This window comes from Fringilla coelebs, assembly GCF_963513975.1.
Source record: "Fringilla coelebs genome assembly, chromosome: 6".
Classification (NCBI taxonomy): domain Eukaryota; kingdom Metazoa; phylum Chordata; class Aves; order Passeriformes; family Fringillidae; genus Fringilla; species Fringilla coelebs.
Genome location: NC_140034.1, coordinates 54,563,269 through 54,582,451, shown reverse-complemented (window position 1 = coordinate 54,582,451; position 19,183 = coordinate 54,563,269). Strand labels below are relative to the sequence as shown.

At 50.0% G+C, this 19,183-nt stretch overlaps 1 protein-coding gene and 1 long non-coding RNA gene across 5 annotated transcripts; both read right to left on the bottom strand.

The window, feature by feature from the left end:
• Window positions 1-82: 82 nt before the first annotated feature.
• Window positions 83-2,227, bottom strand: LOC311155262. Its single transcript, XR_014616251.1, has 3 exons — window positions 1,533-2,227; window positions 756-950; window positions 83-386 (listed from the first exon to the last, which is right to left on the bottom strand). It is a non-coding gene; the product is annotated as an uncharacterized lncRNA (long non-coding RNA).
• A 3,725-nt stretch (window positions 2,228-5,952) lies between these two features.
• RAB3IL1 (RAB3A interacting protein like 1) lies at window positions 5,953-19,183 on the bottom strand. Of its 4 annotated transcripts, XM_084208266.1 has the most exons (14): window positions 19,118-19,183; window positions 15,073-15,307; window positions 14,792-14,887; window positions 13,299-13,376; window positions 12,508-12,723; window positions 11,539-11,667; window positions 11,390-11,405; window positions 11,239-11,280; window positions 10,691-10,819; window positions 10,491-10,603; window positions 10,165-10,188; window positions 8,778-8,877; window positions 8,146-8,212; window positions 5,953-7,801 (listed from the first exon to the last, which is right to left on the bottom strand). In XM_084208266.1, the coding sequence occupies exons 1-14, from the start codon at window positions 19,123-19,125 to the stop codon at window positions 7,726-7,728; spliced, it is 1,329 nt and encodes a 442-aa protein (XP_084064392.1). In that variant the 5' UTR covers window positions 19,126-19,183; the 3' UTR covers window positions 5,953-7,725. The 4 variants fall into 4 exon arrangements, with proteins under 4 accessions (XP_084064392.1, XP_084064393.1, XP_084064394.1 ...); XM_084208267.1 differs by lacking the exons at window positions 11,239-11,280; window positions 11,390-11,405; window positions 19,118-19,183 and adding an exon at window positions 17,923-18,273; XM_084208268.1 differs by lacking the exons at window positions 10,165-10,188; window positions 11,239-11,280; window positions 11,390-11,405; window positions 19,118-19,183 and adding an exon at window positions 17,923-18,273.

The following is a 19,183-nucleotide window of genomic DNA, read 5'->3' as shown; positions in this document are numbered from 1 at the left end:
TTAATAGCACAGATGATTGCTTTATTAGCCTTCACAATCTCAGGACCAATGCTGCTGCTTCCCTTCATGCTGGGAACAAACATCAAAGGAAAGGAGATTTTCCTGTCAAAGATTTGCCTGGCCACTCAAACTCAGCCTCCAGACTGTCTGAGAAAGCAACTGAGACCAACATTGTTGTGAAAACTTCATAGAAACATATTTCAATTTTCTTAAAGTCCATTTTGTGCCCATTCATGGCTCATCCTGGGGTGTAGTGAGGACCTTGCAGCAGCTTTTCCAACCCACAGCTCCATCCGATGCTCTGGTGGGTTTTGGGTCAACACCAGCAGTGGATTTTAGGTCAAAACTGTCTTGAGCTCAGCCCAGAGGCTTTAACAGAGCTGGTTCTGCCAAATGAACCCATTGAAACGTGTCCCATTAGGTGAAGGGGCAGACAAAGGCTCTCCAGGGTCAGGAGACAAAGTGATGGTCAGATTATCCTTATCTACCCCCTAAAACCAACACTGGAGCTTGCCAGAGTCCAAAGGAATTGCTCCATAGGCAAACTTATCCTGCCCAAAAGCAGGTGCCACGAGGTGTCACAGAACTCCAAGCAGAAAATGACCCTGTTTTTAGGGCTTTCATTTCATCCCAGAACAAACAGGTTCCCCTAATGCAAACACAGGTGGCTGTTACACAAAAATTAACTGTTACAAATCAATAGCTTCATCCATGAACAGTATTGCTTTAAAAAAAAAAAATCATGTTTTACTTACTCTGCAGGGGCCCAGTTCTAGAGGTTTCAGGAAATTTCTTCACAACATAATTTGTGTGTGGCATCAGCATGGGGAGAAACAGCTTCATGGTGTTCAGATGTACAATTTTTATCCTCTCCAAGCTGGCCTTGAACACTTCCAGAGATGGGGCAGCCACATTTGTAAGCTTCCTTCTTGCAACAGGTTTTTAAAACTCTGTTAAAAAAAACCAACAAAACCCCCCCAAAAAAACAAGAGCAAGCTCAGCCTCTGAAAAACCCTCTTTTTCAGTGTTTGTGCTGAGTTATATAATGTTATCACATATATTTTATTGAAAAATTAGCCTAAACTCCTCAAATATCACATAAAAACACTTCCATTCTGAGTCCTCCATACACCATCCCTCTGTCCTAGGGTTTCTACAGAACAGAGCATTGTTGGCGCTGCTGTAAGGTGCCACACACTTATCCATTTGGAAATCACAATGTAAAGAGTATGAAGGGAATAATCCAGAATTCGAGGGTGAGCCAGGAGGTGAATAATTCCCACACAGCAGAACATATAATAAAATATAAAATAAAAATAAATATGTTATCTACCCTCCCCAGAGGTTGGAGAGTACAAATGTAAGTTTCACTGGGGTGAATGATGATGTGTTCTAAAATACCCCGTGTCAGAGCTTTTCCACCTTCTGCCAACCTCTGAGGTTTGAAGGTCAAGCCCAGGCTGCTCAGGTCAAGGGAGGATCAGCAGAAATTTGAGAAAGGAGTGGGAAAAGGCCAAGCAGAGGATCCTCACCTGGAAGCACCACCTTTGCCTGCAGCATCCTCCTGAGCACAGTTAGGTAACTCCCCAACTTCTTGGCCAGGTGCTGGCTGTGGGGATGACAATGAGAGGATTAATCACAGTAATTGCCTGTGATGGCACCCATCCTCCTCAGAATGGGTGTGGCTGGTTCACTTGCCTGATTAATTTAATTGGCCTCAATTAACCTGGCCTTCATTAAGCAGCAGTTGGTTTTTCTAGAAAATATAGAAGCCACATTGCACTTCGTGTGTTTTGTTCCCTTATTGCTGAGAGATGCTAATAAAACCTGGAAGTTTGGGTTCTGAGCTGAAGATGCTTCTGGTTTCTCAATTGGGGCCAGTTCCTGGTCCAGCATCTCCAGGTAAATCACTCAGAGCTGAAATTATCACCCTTTGCATGCCCACAAACCTTTAGGGCATGCTCACAACCCCAAATGGAGCAAAGCAGCACAGCCTGTGCTTCACCATCACCCTGGGGAGGGGGAAATAAAGTGTGACCAGAAATCAAAGCACTGCTGCCAACTCCAATTCCATGCCTTGCTCATTCTTGTCTCCCCATCATGCTGGAGCTCACTGAGTCTAAAACTGAACACCTGATTTGGTGAAGGTATGCAAGTGAAACGGAATCCAACAGCACTAGAGGGCAAGGAATGGTGAAGCCACAGTGTTCCAGCAGCATTCCAGCAAGATGACTCCTCCACCTCCCTGCAGAAAACCAACAGCTCCACAGTAACAGGATGTCTGGGCTTGAATGGTGCAGCAGGAGCTTCTGGGCAAGTCAGGAGCTGGATGATCTTTAGAGATCCCTTCAAGCCCAAACCTTCCCTGGGAATGGTTTTGTCTGCATAAAATAAAGAATTAAAAGCAAAAAGACGTTGAGCCTGCTCTGCCCTATGATACACAAATTAATCCAACACAAAACAGCAGACAGAGATTCAGAAGCAATTTCCTTTCTGCAATGTCTCTCTAAACAGAGAGGAACAGTTTTAAAGGTCTCTATTGAAATATTTAGTAAATGGTTTTAGAGAAGCTCTCCTGGATGTGGTGGTGTTGGCACAGGGATGAGTCCCACGTGCTGCAGAAAGAGAGAGGGTTTAACTCATTTGGCTATTTTGAATGTGTAAAGCCAGGCTTTTAAGCACAGTAAGAAGAAAGTAGCAATGCCCAACTGCTGACAACAGGAAAATGGTTGTTTTTTTTTTTTGTTTTTTTTTTTTTAGGTTTTCCCAACTCAGTTGGTTCAGGCACTACTCAAACACAGCTCACAAGGTCTTCTCCACTTACACATTATTCCAGTGTGAAATTAATCAGGTTTGGAACCAAATTTCCCTCTCCAATTAAGGACTAAGTGGCCAAAATTTTGGGGTGGTTGCAAAACTTTCCTTGTCTGAAAGCACCATGGGACCATCAGACACAGCTCCAGATCTCTTGAGACATTATTTATCAGTTTGATGGAAAGTTGGGTTGGTGCTTCCCTCCTTCCTCCTGGTTTTGCCAAATGGCACAGGTGACCTGACAAAGGGGAAGGTCACCAAAGGCAAGCAACAAGTGACCTCTGTCCAGGTGCTGACGCAGAAAGAGCAAAGGTGTCACTGAGCTGTGACCCACATAAGTGTCCTTTGGCATGAAGCACCTTAAATTGACTCTAGGGTGATTAACAGAGCAGAATTAGCACAGTGAGCCAGGGGAATTAAGGGCAGGGAGCTGTCCTTGAGCCAATCCCATGGCTACATCTGTCAGAGGGAAGCCTGCAGTCCCAGAACCAGAGAGAAAGCAGAAACCAGAAGCATTAGCAGAGTTAATTAGCAGGATGTTCTGTGTGCCCACACAGATATCCCTGGAAGCTCTGTGAGCAGGACTGAGTGCTGGGGCTTCCACTGCAAATCTTGGGGAACACCTCCACCTTCAGTCTCCTTCTCCCAGCTCCCCTCTGACACAGTCCCATGGAGAGCTGTTTTGGCTTCTACTCCTGCACAAATGGCTTTTCCATTGGTGGAGTCACTTGTAAATAACCAGATTTGTATCAGAGACTCTGCTTTTCCTGTGCAGCTATGTTTTCTCCTTCAAGGGGAATAATTTCAGGATTAAACCAAACAAAAGCTAAGGAGTGCCTCTTCTTTCCTGAACCTTCCCTGCTGTCCCTCTGCTCCATCACTCCAGCCAGTGCTATTTCATCTCCTGAGCTAGGACACCACTGGCAGCTCAGATTTATCACAGAATCCCATAATGGTTTAGGTTGGAAAGGATCTCAAAGCCCATCTCATTCCAAACCCCTGCCATGAGCAGGGACACCTTCCACTGTCCCAGGCTGCTCCAAGCCCCATCCAACCTGGCCTTGGACACTTCCAGGGATCCAGGGGCAGCCACAGCTTTTCTGGGCAACCTGTGCCAGGGCTCCTCACTTTTGCAGGGAAGGATTTCTTCCTATATCTCATCCAAATCTACCCTCCTTCATCTTAAGGCCATTCCAAAGCCATTTTCCCTTCTTCCCCTCACATCCGGCCCACAACTAGGCTGAGTCTCATTTTCTCTACATTCCCTTTCCATCCTAATCCACTCCCAAAGGAGGTGAAACATTCTCTGGAAGTTATATAAACCAGCATGAAGTCCAGCTGCCTTCTCAGCCTGGCTAAAGTCAACTTTCCAGCTCAGCCCAGTGAGCCTTGCACAAACATGGGAATATTGACATGACAAACAGCAAATCTGACCCCTTGGCTCCCAGCACTGGTGGCACCACAGGGATTTGCTCCTATTAGGAACAGGTTGCCTTGGCAGAGCTGGCCAGCCCCAGCCGTGGGTGCCACGTGCACACTGAGAGTTGTGCCAGGACATCTGACTTTTTCCTGGCAGGGCCACACTCCCTGAATGTCCAAAATGACTGGAATTTCCTCCTGGCTGGCCCAGTGCTGCCTGTTCTGCAGGGAATCCTCTCTGCTTCGATGGATTCATCCTACAGGAAGCTCAGGAAAGCATGGAAAGTCCTGACTTTTCCGAGGCCAGCTGCTTATCTTCTCTCTTTTCTTTGATTGCACCTGGAGCAAATAATAATAAAAAAACTTAAAATCTTTCATTTGTTGTTCCTGGGAACAGGAACCATCGGTCTCTGTGTGTGGGTGGGGGCAGCCTGACCAGCTGCGCAAAGACAGCATGATTTACAGCCCTGAGCAAAGCTGGAGTAATTCCACAAGCAGGGAAAGGACACAGCCAGCAGACACAGGGAACTGCCAGGAGCAACCAAATCTCTGGTCTAAATCCAACTTTCTCAAATAGTAATATCCAAATGCTTAGAAGCACCTCACTGTGCTCAACACTAACCTCCACTATCATCTAAATATCCCTTTTCTCTCCCAAACCTGAAGGAAACAGGGATGAAAATAAAATCAAGCAAGTCAAACACATCTATAAAAGCAGATTTTTTTGAACTCCCATCCCTTTTAAGCTCTTTATTTCAGCCCAGGACAGGCTGGCAGACCCTGTGTGGGGGTAAATAGGTGCAAGGAAGATTGCAGGAGGTACCAGAGGACCCAGAGACTCTGCTCAAACCCTGGTTTATTAATGAGGGGAAAAAGAGCAGGAAAGTTTTGGTGGAAAAGGCTGGGAATAGAGGACATGATGTCTTCTCATACCTTAGAAGCTTGGGAGCCAATGTCACAGGGAAGTTTCTGACAGCAATGCCTGCTGACATTCCACTGAAAGACCCAGACTCAGGAAAGCATTCCCAGTGTCTCACCTGACCATCCCTAACAGAAATCCAAATCCTTCCTTTCCACTCTCCAGCTGCCCAATTCCCTTTCCCAGCAGTGCAGGGAAGCTGTAGGAATGTTTTACTGTCAAGAGGCTGTAGGGAGGGTCAGGAGCAGGTGGCACCTGGAGATGCTCCATTCTCCCAGGGAGGGAATGAGGGAGGGAGGACAGTCCGTGCCTGGGCTGCCTGTGCCCTCTCGTGGCTGCCTGACTGTGCTGCACAACCAGATTCCTGCACGGCTTTTTCATTGAAAATGAAATTAAATCCCTTTCTGCACACAGCTCTCCCACTGTCATCTCCCAGAGGGGATGAGATCTTCCCTGTTAATGTGCAGAGCCAAGCAGGGAGGAGAGCAAAAGGTTTTAGTGAAACCAAAACGACCCAAAACCTCTGCCTGCTGAGAGGAGAAGGGGGAGACTGATCAGGAAAGAGGAAGAAAGACCCTCCAATTACCCAGCACCCGTGCAGTGCTTCTAGCCAGCAAATTAAAGGAGACACAACCGAGCAGGAGAAGCCTCAGCTTCCCTCAGGAAGTACAGGTACCTGCTGTGATGAATAAAAGCACCCCAAACACCAGCCTGTAGAATTTTATCTTGAACCCCAAACACCCCAACCCTCCAACTCCAACCAGGCTTGTAGAGATTAATAGCAAATGTTTATTTTCCTTTATGAAAGAGCAGGGTGCAACCATCCCGCTGCTAACGGAGTGACTTCATTTTCCTTCACAAATTGTTCTCTGCTTTGAAATGCAAGACAACCTCAGACAAGGCATTGCTCCAGTTCCTTCTGTCTCAAAGTGCTTTTCAATGTGACACCAAGGGGAAAAAAATATCCCACAAACCAAAACACTTCCTAGGCCAGAGAGATCATCTCATTCCCAGTGCTGCAATGTTTGTGCAGTGTAGCAGCCCACGGCACAGGAAGACATGGAGAGAGAGAAAGAATAGGGGAAGAGATGCAGGGAGAAATTCCAGGGGTGGAATTCACCTGAGCTGAAATCCACAGCTGGGAAAACCAAAGCTGTGTTATTTCTCTCTCCCCTAGACAAAATCCAGCAGCTCAGTGGAAGAAAATCAAGTTCCTACTGTAACATCCTTCAGGAGAGAAGGGAATTATGGAGCTGAGGATGGGCACCAGCTTGCTGAGGGTGGCAGAGGGACAGGGTGACAACCCTGTCAGAAGTGGAAACCCCAGAGTGAGAGATGGCTGAGCTGATTCCAGAGTCACTGAAAAAAAGGCTAAATTAGCTACAAAATACTGTCATGGCTTTAATAAACCTGGGTCTGGGCTCAGGATATGTTAGGCCTGTGCATTCCTACAGCTCCAGTGACATCCCTCCCTCCCAGCACATTTTGGGGCAGGCAGGAGCCTTAGCCACATTCCTCATGGGCACACAAAGAGGTCTCAGATTCCCTCACCAGGGAATGGCAGCCCAGGAAAAGTCATGATTCCCAGCGGACAGGCATTTCCAGCTCTGATGTAACACTGGGAAGGAATCTCTGGGCTTTGAGACTGGGCATGCCCCCTCTGGAGACACAAAGAACCCAAGCTGGGGCAAGGGCTCTGCCTGAAGAGTGGGAACAGGACTGCCCAAAGCTCCCCCAAGAGCAGGAACAGCTCCAAGACTTGTTTGTGAGTGAGGTTTGTGTTTAGGAGCATCATGGGAGACTTCACACCAGGGACTGTCACAGGATCCTGCATCAGCCTCTGACAACTCGAGTAGATTCCCTAGTCCAGGGGAAAAAATCCTGCAGCCTGCTGGGAGTTAGGGAATTTCCCTGCTCCCTTTCTTCTGCTGGAGGCCCCAGGTGCACAGCCCCAGCCATTCCCCAGCCTGCATAACCCAGTGCCAAACATCCAGCTAAAAACAGGAACAAATCCCTCTTTGTGACTCCGCTGGCAACAAGCTTCTCTTGCAGGCTCCTTGAAAAGGAACAAGGAAGTACTTGGAAACAAACTGTTCAAGATTATTGTGCTCTGCTGGCATTTTCAGGGCTGCTGTGGTCAGCAGAATCTCAGGGACAGCACCCCCTACATCCCAAAAAAACAAGTGGAACAGACAGCCAGCATCTGTCCTGGCAGACCGGATCACAAGGAAGGTCCAGAATTCCCACCCTGCACAGGCTTGGCCTTGGGTTATGACAAAGCAGGCTGCATATAAAAACAAAAGGGTTTAAAAAAATGGATATATACTACATATAGGAGACTCCAGAGTCCATGGACGGCCATCCTGGAGCAGCCAGGGCCAGCCCAGCTCCAGGGGCAGTGTGACAGCTGCATTCCAGTCACACTTGGAGGAGTGGGACAGCAGAAGGTGGAACTTGTGCGTCTTGCTCCTTGCTCCCGGCAGAGGGAAGGTGGGAGGGAGCAGGACAGGCACTGCACTCCAAGCCTTTCCTCCAAGAGCAGTTTCCTCCAGGCTCAGGGCTCTGCTCACATCTCACGGGGATAAAATCCAAGTTTGGCCAGAGACATCTCCCTCCGGAGCCGCATGACCTCCCAGTACATCAGCTCCACTGCAAAGCACAATGGGGGCAGAGAAGGGAAAAAAAAAACACCAAAAAATCAGTAAGGAGGGCACAGCTGCCACCAGCTCTTGCTCTGCTGTGCTCCCAGCACTCCCAGAGGGAAGGGAAGCAGGACAGGCCCACCAGGTTACCCCTTACCAGCTCCACCCCTGAGCAAAGCTCCCAGGAAGCTGACAAGGAAGGAAGAGATGCTCCCCTCATGCCTCTCTTTTGTCATTTATCTGCTTCTCAAAGACACCCCCAGCCAATCCCACTCCTGTCAATCCAAACAGCTCCTCCCAATTCCTCTCAGCTGCCTCCACAGAAAGCAATCCCCTCGAGCCAGCTCTTACCATCCTGCCTCACCAGGCCTTGCTGGATATAGCGGATGTAGGTGAAGAAGTTGCACACTGCTGTGATCTGGGTGACAGAGAAAGGAAAAAAAAAGGAGCAAAGATTTGAGACATTACTTTGGTGTAAATGATGAAAATGAGTCAAACCCATGCACAGAAACCAACTTTTTGTGGGATCAGCTCTTCAAAAATGCAGCTCAGGAAAGAAATAACTTCTAAAATCCTCCTCTGAACAAGAGCCCCAACAGCAACATTAAAAAATTATCTCCCTCCCCTCCACAGAAAGGACAGTTTGTTCCCACAGCCAGGATCTGACTGGAACAGCAACAGCTTCCAAAGAGCAGAAAATCATTGTGCTTTACAAAGGGGAATTAAATAATAACAATAGAGCCAAACAATCAAAGCTCTGTACTGAATGAAATCATGGCAAGTGAACTGAAGGTTATCTGAAAGCAGAAGGAAGAGCTGGATCTGCCCCCTAATCACCAACTAAGAGCTACCTCAACCTCAGGAACAACCTCAATTCCCACAGTTTTTCCTCAATTCCAGGGCTGACCCCCAGGAACTCGCCCAGTGCAGGGCATGGAATGATGTTGGAGGGTCAAGGCACCCTGAGGAGGTGAAGAACTCACCCTGGCCCTGCAGGAAGGGGAAATGTAGTAGTAATTCCCAGAATCCCCCAGCATGATCCGGTGCTTGCAAGTCCTGGGGAGGCCGCTCAGAGCACATTTCCTGCAGAAAGGGGAAAAGCACTTCAGCAATCCAGTGGCAACGCACAGATCCAGAAATTCAGCCACCTGGAGAGATGGAAGTGAGAGATCAGGAGCCCCCCCTGGGTCAGGCAGCGTGAGGAAAGGGAAAAAAACTCCTTGGCTGATATTCTTTTGCTTCTGGAAGTATTCCATAAATGGCAAGTTTAGGAGCTTTTAGATGAAAGCACCTTTTCCCTGACACACAGCCCCAGAGGAAACCACAGGTAATATTACAGAAGTGAGACTGGAGCAGAGCCTCAATGTCCCCTGGTCTCTGCACATGTCCCCCACATTCCAGGGCAGGCTCAGGTGTATCAGCTTTCCTGGTGAGATGTAAACATGCTGGGTGGGCACCAAAGCTGGCCTCAAAACAGGTAAATCCAGCATTTGAGCAGGATTTGCACATACCAAGAACTCAAAACAAGCCAACCCCTCCTCAAGCAGACAGGAAAGGAGCTTGGCTTCCCAGTTTTGAGATTTCAGAGGGTGAAAACAGCCTTTTCCATACAATCATCAGCAAGGGGTGCAGCATTCCTTTATTTTCTTCCCTTTTCTCCTGCTATTTGTAAGGCAGATGATTCCCATCACCACTTAAAGCAATAAAGCAGAATTTACTAGCGCAGTCATCACCACATTCCTCAGTGACTCAGTAGGAAGAGGAACATCACTCCCAAACTGCAAAAAACCTTCTCTGGGGAGCCACAGGAGGTGACAGCAGAGGGGAGCAAATGTTTCAGAGAGCTTCTGAGCTTGTCCCTGGGCTTGTTTTTCACTGCTCTCAAGGCAAACATTAGCCAAGAGTGGAAACACGGGATCCAAGTGTCCAGATGCAAGGAGAAGTAATCATTTACCAAATATTAACACAACCTAAGGAGACTGAACTCCCAAGAGGTGCAGGATGACCCAAGACCTTGTAAACAAGATACCTGTAAGAAGCCACATATTTGAGCATTGCAACATCCTGGAAAAGAGTGACTCTTGCTTGATTAGTACCACTTGGTTTAAAACCACAGCTATCACAATCAAACAAACCAAAATAGCCATAAAAATCAGTGTTTTGCATCTGGGAAAAAAGGGAACAAATTCCTTTTGGGTCTTTTATTGCCGACGGGCTCCTTCCCTTCCTGCCTGGGTGGAATTTAGACAGAGTTAAATAGTTAGGTCAGCTCAGCAAAAACCTCCAAGCTGCCACATGGCGCTGAGTTAGTGACTTGTTAATGCTCCACAGACCTTTGATCGCTGGCTGAACAATAAATATTTCACTTACGTTACGATTTGTGACCGGAAGCCACTGTGAAGACAAAAAAAATATTTTAAAAATCAAAAGGAAACTGATAAACACAGGATGGGTTGTTTGGGGAATAATTTGCAGGAAAGTGGTAGGAAACCTGCACGTCTCTTCTGTCACAGGGACACCACAGAAGGTAAGAAAGGACTTAAATTTAATATCTGAATAAAATCCCTCCTCTTTGTTTGGAATATCACATCACTCCTGCTAGTGGGAGGTGGCCCCAAGTTGCCTGTCACACCACTCCATGACAGGGGACAAACCAGCAGCAAGGAGGGAACAAGGCAGGGAGACATGGTCCTTACTTGGGGCCACCACATTCTTCTACTGCCACCTTCCCCACAGAGACAGTCTGGGAAGCCACTGGCTCGATGGTGAGGGTGTTCTGCTCCACTGCCACTCGCACCAGCTCCGACAGCTGCAGCAAAACAAGGGAGAGCAGGAATGAATTCCAGGAAGGTAACACTCCAGAGCTGCCAGCTGCTCCTGCTTCTCCAGCACTCACCTCCTGCTTGGTGAAGTCCAGACAAGGTCCTACATCTTCTCGGTAAATTCTGTCTAGGAAGGAGCAGGATTTGTCCAAAGTTGGAGATTCCTTCCAGGCCTGGAACTCGGCAAATAAAATGGAGTCGACCTGCAGCGAGTGTCCAAGAGGAGCACGAAGAGAGAGGAATAGCTTGTCAGAAAGTACCTGATACTATGCAGGAAACCCATGAAACATCTGCTCTGCAGCTGGAGAGGCTCAGACATCACAGAAGTATCTGAGGGAAGCTGCCTGGCTCCAAGGATCTCTTGTGTCCCACCCAGCAGCAGTTCTGTGCCAGAGTGACATAGCCACCCTGGGCTGTGTGTGCCAGAAGCCTGCAGGCACCTCTCTATCCCATTTTCCTCCAGTAGCTTTTCCTCCTTCCTGTGGCTGCAGGAAAGCCACCACACAACTACTGAATAGACAAAGTGCACGCTCAACCCGTGGCACAAATGATGAGGGGCAAGAGGAGACTCTGTGGGATCTGGCATTTAAATCCCAGATGGATCACTGGGCAAAGCACCAACCTGAGTGACACAGAGCAGCTCCTACAAGCCCAACAAAAGCTTCTGAAAGGAAAAAATAAAACTAAGCTGAGCAACACAAAGAACATGAGTGAACACAGCTGGAAAAGTCCAGATTCCAGCACATCCCCTCTGTGCCATGGACACTGCTCACCTGGGACCAGCAACAGCTTCAGAGCCACAGGATGTAAAAAAAAAAATGGAGGAAAACAAAAATGGAGATTAGCATAAAAGGAAGCTTGAACTGAAAGGCTGGAAGTGTGAGAGGCAGGTGGGTCCCACCCATTCCCAAAGGCTGGTTACCTGCCGTGAGGAAGAGGAGGAGGAGGAAGCATCTGCTCCCAAGGCCTGCCAGCCTGGCTCATAGGTGATGTGGATAGCCTTCCCAGGGAGGATGCAAAGGAGCAGGGAGAGGAGAGCAGGGAAACCAGACTTGGAGGCAGAGGGAGAGACAGACAGTGAAGGAAGAGGTTTAGAGAGACAAGCAAAGAGGGAGGTAAAAACATGAGATACAGAGAAAGGCTCAAGTCCTTCCCTGCAGGAACTGAGCATAGTCCTCAAGGCACCACAGGGCCACAAGCCATATCTTTAGACTTCAGCTTGAGGTGCAGAAAGGGAACAGAAATTACCATTTTTAGGCCAAATTTAAGATCTTTCCCATAGAGCACCAACTTTCTGCACACCAGGTTCCCTTTTATCACTTCTTCCATAAGGATTCTGAGGGACAAAAAACCTTCCCATCCTTGATATATAACACTGGGCACTCTGGAGGCTGAGCCCTGAGATTTGAAACCACAGGAGATTTCCACCCTGTGGAAGTTGCTTCCATGAAGAAATGACAGATCCAAATTTTTACCAAGCCTTTGTATTCCCTCAATAATTCTTCATGACACAGGCTGCAGCTCCCAAAAAAATCATATTCCTGCAGTACATTCTTCTTCAGTTTCATTTTTCCTGATCAAGTGCCTCCTATTTGCTTCCCAGGACAGCTGGGAAGCCACATCTGGCTAATGGAACTGGCTTCTGCTCAGCAGATCTCCACATCTGCTCACAGCACTGGCACCCCTGGATCTGCCCCTCAGTGATCCCTCGACTGCTTCCTGTCCCAACAAAGAGGAAACCCCACAAAAGGAAGCACTCCAGTGCCTGCCTCAGCACAAATTTAGGGAACAGGGCACAAACAGCTGCTCAGTGAGACCACAGACTCTGTAGGAAGCCCAGAGTTCCCAGAGTGGCGGCTCTGAGCCGACGCAGCCGACGTCCCTGACCCACCTCTCTGCACTCCCGGCTGACGGGCTCTGGAGCCACGTTCTGGCTGGCAGCTGACACCATGGCACTGCTGGTGCTCTTGTTCCGCCCGTGGCCCTTCCTGAAGCCAGCTTTGGAAGGGCTCTGCAGCTGCGGGTGCAGCTCCCGGTTCGGGGAGGACGGCGTGGATGTGATCACCAGCGTCTTCAGGGCTGTCACCTCTGCCTGCAGCATGTCAATCTGGGGACACAAGCAAGAGTCACCCTCAGCACCTGCTGGACTCCAGTTTGCTGCATCCCACCAAATATTGAAACCACAGGGAAGCAGCTACAAGCCCAACCACAAAGCCTCTCCCCATCCTCCCAGTGACACCATCATCCAGAATTTTAAACAGCAACTGTTTGGGAATCTACCCCTTTTGTCCCAGGCTCTTTTCAGAACAAATCACTCCAAAGAAATTTCTCTCTCCTCAAGATGGAGCCATTTGAGCAGCCCTATGGTGCAGCCATGTCAGGAAATTCCAACTCCCCAGGTTCCTGCCCTATCCTTCCATCCCAGAGCTGTAAGAATTGAACTCATCATTTCTCTGTGGATCCACTTCCCTAGTGAGAGCTGGATCAGCAGGAGACTGCAATGCAAGGAGGTCTGTGAGGGCTTTTCCCTCTCACTCAAGTGTCTGCTAGAAAGGGACCACAGCATCTCAGAGAGATGGAGCTGCACTTCACTCTGCTCAGCCAACAAACAGCCCTGTGGCCAGGCTAGGCAGAGATGCCACCACACCAACCCCAAAAATGAAGTCACAAAGAGTCACTCACCTTGCCCCGGGCCTCTCTGAGCTGTTTCTCTGCTGCAGCCTGTTTGGTGTTGGCTTCTCTCACCATCTTGTGGGCTTCCTGCACCAGAGAGAGTTTTAATCCACCTGCTGCACCCCAGCTCACACAGCCAACAAGGCAGGTCCCAGGTCTGTCACATCACACGTTCCAGACAAGGGGACAGACATTCCTGCCACATCCAGGGAGTTTGTTCCTTCAGCTGTGCAGAGCCTTCCCTCAGAATTTCCCAGAGAAGGCTTCCAGTGCCAGAGCCTGGAGTGCATCCCCTTTCCAGGAGTGTAGCTCACTAAGTTAAGGAGCTTAGCTGGCCAAGGTCATCTCTCACTGACAGAAGCTGCTGAGAAGAATGCCAGAAGCAAGGACCTGCCTTTCTTTGCCCTTGGGAATTGCTTTGACATTAGAAATCACCTGTTCCACACCACAGCTGTGCATGCCCCTATTCCAACAGCTGTGACTCCAGCCTCCCCTCAGCCTGCTTCCTGCAGTCACTGCAGCCTTGCTGGGTGATCCCTGCACTGACTTCCTGACCCTGACTGCTGCCTGTGCCTCTGATCCTGATCCACACTCATTGCTCAGTCACGGTGAGGGCCCTGCTCCTGCTGCCTTGTTACTGCACTTTGCTCCTGCTCCCCTTTTGGAACAGCTGGTCACACTGCTCCAGGCATAGCTGTGACACAGCAGGAGCTGTGGGGGCCAAATGGTGGAAACTGCCTTAGAAGCTTCTCCCACAGGAAGAGGGGAGCGGGACGCAGCCCAGCTGGGGCCTCCCTGCAGTCTGGAAACAGCATCTGGCCAAGGCCACCAAAGGAAGGGGACAGCCCTTGGCTACATGATCTCCAAGATCACCCTGTGCTCAGGTAGCCAAAATTTTGGGAGGGAATGCTTCCTTGCCTCTCACAGCCCTGCATTTCAAAGGTACAGATGGGCTCTGGCTTTCCTCATTATCCAGACAGATCCAGACATTAGAGCTGCTGGTGAATAAGATTTTGCCAGGATACAGCTTGGCAAGAATCCCATTACAACAAAAAACCACCAAAACAAAACCAACAACCAAAAAGCCTTCTGGACACTCATTGGAGCAGAGTGGATGAGGACATCCAGCATGTTCCCACCCCCAGCAAGGGCTGAGATGAGCCAGGGAATCATCTCTATTACAGAGCAGCTGCCCAGACTGCAGAGGAGGCATGGAGAAGGACAGGGAGCTATGCACGGCTCCAGCTCCAGGCATTCCCGCATTTTGGAACCATAACTACTGTGCTCTTTAAGCCACACCACAGCTCCTAGAAGGGGAAGGAAATCCAGGTAAAGGCTCCACGAGCACCACTGGCCAGCTCTGTTTCTCCAAGTGGGAAAGAGCAACAAGGGAGAGGAGGAAATTGTGTGAGGAAAGCTGGAAGTAGGGAGGGAAAGCCTGTCTTAAGGGAGCTGGAAGTAGGCTTAGCTTAAAAAATTATGGGAAAGGAAGAGGTTGGTACCTCAAACAGGCTGGCTGTTAACTCCTCCAGTTCCTGCTCCAGCTGTTCCCTGACTTTTGACAATCTCTCACATTCTTTGTCCTTGAGCTTCAGCTCCTGTTGAGGAAATGGAGAGTGATAGAAATGCTGATGCCCTGCCCTACCCTGTCAAACACAGCCCTTCCCCGCAACCCCAGCAGCTGATCCATGACCCAAGATTCCTGTCACCACCTCCAGGAAAGCCCCCTCTGCTCCAACCTGTGCCACCCTCCCCAGGAGTTCCCCAAAACCCTGGGGCTCACCTTCTGTGCTTTGTGCAGCTCATCTCTCAGGAACTCTGAGCCCTTCTCACGGATCTCCACCGAGGAGCTGCGCAGCCGGGACACATTGAGCTGCTCCGTGGACTGGGGTTCATGCGCACCTCCAGCATCCTGGCATCCACCCTCTGGCTCTTCCTTGTCACCTTTGGACGGCATCAGGGGCTTCCAGTGTCCCACAGCAGGTGGATTCTGGCTCTCTTCCTCCAAACTGACCTGGCTGGGGGTAACAGCACAGGGAAAATGAGCATGGGGGTGATCCAGAGCCTTCCTCCAACACTCACAACACATCCAGCCCCAGGCACAGGCAACAGGAATGAGGCAGGGAGAGTGATGGGGAAGAATTTGGGCAGCAACAGCTGCACCTGTTCCTCTGCCCTGCAACCCTATGGAAGTGCTTTACCCTTTTGGCAGGGTGTCCTTATTAACTGAGGATAACCAGGAGAATGAAAGACAGCTCCTCCAGGGATCCCATTCTCACCTGCTGTCCAAGAAAAACACCCTGCAGATAGATTTTTAGGATTCCAGGATACACCCAGTAGACCTAAGGTCAGACTTCCCTACTGAAGTAGCAAAAAAAAAAAAAAGAATGCAGCTTTCCGATTCTTTATATAAAGAGCCCCTTTCCCTCTGCTGCCAACCAGCCTTCCTCTACCCACTGCATCTGCTTCAGAAGGAAAAGATCTATTTTTAACTCATTTTTAACCTATTTTCCCACCTATTCTCACCAAAATCCCCCACAGAGCTGTCTAACCAGTGTATTTTCCCCAAGCTGAGTTGAAGCCCTATTTTTTAGTTTCAGTGACCAGCAAACAGATGTCCTAGAAAGAAGAAACCAGAAGAGTGACTCAGGACACTGCACCCCAGTGCTCAGTAGGGCTCTGTCAACTCCCAAATTAACACAGGCTGGAGAAGATTTAGGAATGGAAAACATCATTTGAGTGCCTGCATGCAGGGTACTGCTGTCACTGTGGTGTTTGCATTTCTCCTCTTCCTCACTGAACTCTCCCCATGGAATCTCTCTCCATTTGAAGGCGGGGCAGTGTATCCAAGACTTCCCCACGTGGAAGTTTTCTGCCCTGCCCAGACACAGATACTGCCCTGCAGATTAACTGGCTGCTGCTTATCTCTGGCTCACAAGCTCTAGCTGAGCTCTGGTGCCCTTCTCTTCGTGCACCTCCTCCCACACTCCTGGACACTGCTCCTCACCCACCACCTCCTCCTGCAGAGCAGCCATCACCTCTTTTTGCTCAGGCTCACTTTTTCCTCTTCCCTTTGCCCCATCTCTGTGCTCTCCTCTCCTGCATTCCAGCCAGGCCATGCTCTTTCCCCTTCATCTGACTCCATACAGGCTGGGCTTATCTCCTCAGTCCCAGAGTGTTCTATCACCTTTTCCACTCAAATTTCTCCCTTTCTGTGCCCCTAAGCTGTCCAAGAGCAACAGCTGTCCACAGCCACCTTCCAAAGAAGGAACAAAGCTGCAGCTCCCAGCTAAATCAGCTCAGGTGTCATAGGAAAGCATGTAGAAAAGCACACATGGAGAACTCTCTGAACACTGGGAAGAATTCACACCAGAAAGGAGCAAGGAAAACAGAGCACGGAGGATAAAAATAATAAATAAAATGAGCAGCAAGGAAAAGGGACAGTCTACTGATTCAAATTTCACTACTTTACCAGTCTACTGATATAAATACACTTAATCTAACCCACAGGAAGGAAAAATCATGTTGTTCCTTTATGACTCTCTAATTCTCAGCTGAAAGTTGTCTCAGGAGACAGATATTTCAGTGTATTTCCACACGCTACGGAAGAAAACTGGACGATACGGAGGAATTAAACAGTCCCACCCACACTCTTTAATGCCAAAAACATATCCTGGAAAATCATCTACGATGGAATAGTTCATTCTTTCTCCACACCATGCAAACAGAATCCCTATGAAAGCCTTGGCTATGCTGTATTCTGCTCAATGTCCAGGTGGGGCTCTGAAATCCTATCCCAGAGACCAAAGGATCATCAAAAACACTCCCTCTCTTGCTGACTGGTAGCTGTCTTTCCAGGAAAAATGGATCATATCCTAAGAGTCATGCACTGGCACAAGAAATGCAAACCTACACAAAAAAAAAAAAAAAATCCCCAACACCCCACAACCTTCTAAAGTTGGTTTCTGTAGAAAAAGCAAAAAAATGTGCAGGATCTGCACTTTTTCCAGCAGGCCCCACATGTTTCCTGCAGCACTGATCCGTCGGGGTTGTTTCCTGTGCAAGCAGTCTCCAGCTCTCTCCAGGTTAAACTCTTACCCCCAGGTTTGGGAGCAGAGCCTGACTTTTCCATCGCCACTGGGATGGACACCTGACCTGCACTACCATGGACCAGCATCAGTCCAGAGTGGCCCATCATCCCATGTGTGCTCAGCATCATCCCTCAAATGTTTGGCAGAGCATCTGGCAGTGGTTTATTATATTTTTATGTTATTATATTATAGCAGAACACACATAAGCGTTTCTTATCTTTGCCTCAGCAATGAAATGACAAGTCCTGTATCTGGGGATGCTGCTGCCTCTGTATTCCATCTCCTTACTTGGCTTCCACACAGCTTCTTCCCTTTGAGGGTGATGGAATGGATTTCCCAGAGAAGCCGTGGCTGCCCCATTCCTGGAAGTGTCCCCACCAGGTTGGACAAGGAGCAACCCAGTCTAGTGGAAGGTGCTCCTGCCCGTGGCAGCAGAAGATGAACTTTAAGACCCCTTCCAACACAAACCATTCCAGGACTCTACGGAGACACAGAGCCCCAGCACAGGACGCCACTCCTTCCCCGTCCAGACCCGCACCTACCCCCGCAACATCGCTGGGTCCCGCTGCTGCCGATGCTGCTTACGGCGGAGGCGCGCCCGCCAGAGCCCCCATGGCCGGAGCAGCCGCACCGGGAGTCTGGGGGAGAAGCCGGAGCTGTGTCCGGAGGAGAAACCGGAGAGAGAAGAGGAGACGCGCCCGGAGAAGCCGCAGCCGGAGCGGGAGTCGTGCCCGGAGGAGCTGGAGCAGGAGCTGTAACCGGAGGGACCCAAACCGGAGCCGCCGCCGAGCCAGGAAAGAGCAGAACCGGAGGCTCCGGCGGATCCGTTCCCGGAGGAGCCAGAACGGGATCGGTTCCCGGAGGCTCCGGAGCCGATCCTGAGCAGCCGCGGCCCCGCCGCCCACGTGATGCGGCGCGGCTGCGCCCTGAGCGCCGCCGGCCCGAGGCGTCCCTGCGGACACGGGCGGGACGGGCTGAGCTGGCAGCTAGCGGGGTTTGTCACCCAGCAACTCACCGCGGGGCAGTGAGGACGTGCAAGGAAATGTCCGACAACCGTCCCTCCGCTCCGCTCTTCGTCCCCGGCTCGGAATCGCTCCTGGCTTCCTCCGCCTCCTTCCCGACAGCGGGACGGGGAATGGGGGCTGCTGTCTCTGCTCCTCTTTCTTCCTCAAGAGGAGGGCTCACACTCCGCCCCTGCTCCTGTGGTGGGGTTCCTCCCACGGGAGAAGTCCTCCTTCTCCAAGGAGCTCTTCATGCACTGCCCCAGCGTGGGTCCCTTCCAGAGGGTCAGGAATGGGCAGTTCCCGCGTGGGCTTCTCTCTCCGCATGTCCTGCCAGGACCCTGCTCCAGCACAGGCTCCCGGTGGGGCCACAGCCTCCTTCGGGCACGCCTCTGCTCCAGCGTGGGCTCCTCCACTGCCGATGGACTTCTGCTTCTCTGTAGCCCGCCGCTACCAAAACAGTGCCAAACAAAGCCAATACAGAGGGGAAACCTGAGATGTAAACGCAGGAAGGTGGAAGGATGGGAGAAATCTGGCTGGGAGGGAATCGGCTGCTGATCATCCAGGGTTTTTATACTTCAAGGGGAGCACTGGGCACAGAACCCAACAGACAAACCACTCCTGTTGTCACCCTTGTCCCACAACAAATCCCATTGCCACCTGTGGATTGACAGCACTGGAATTTTGAACCAAAACCTGCTGCTGCCCTCAGAGGTCATTTCCCATCACATCCTACCTTGCCATTGCCCTGGGCTTCCCTCCAGGCAGCTGTACTCCTTTGGAGCATTCACACACAGCGACA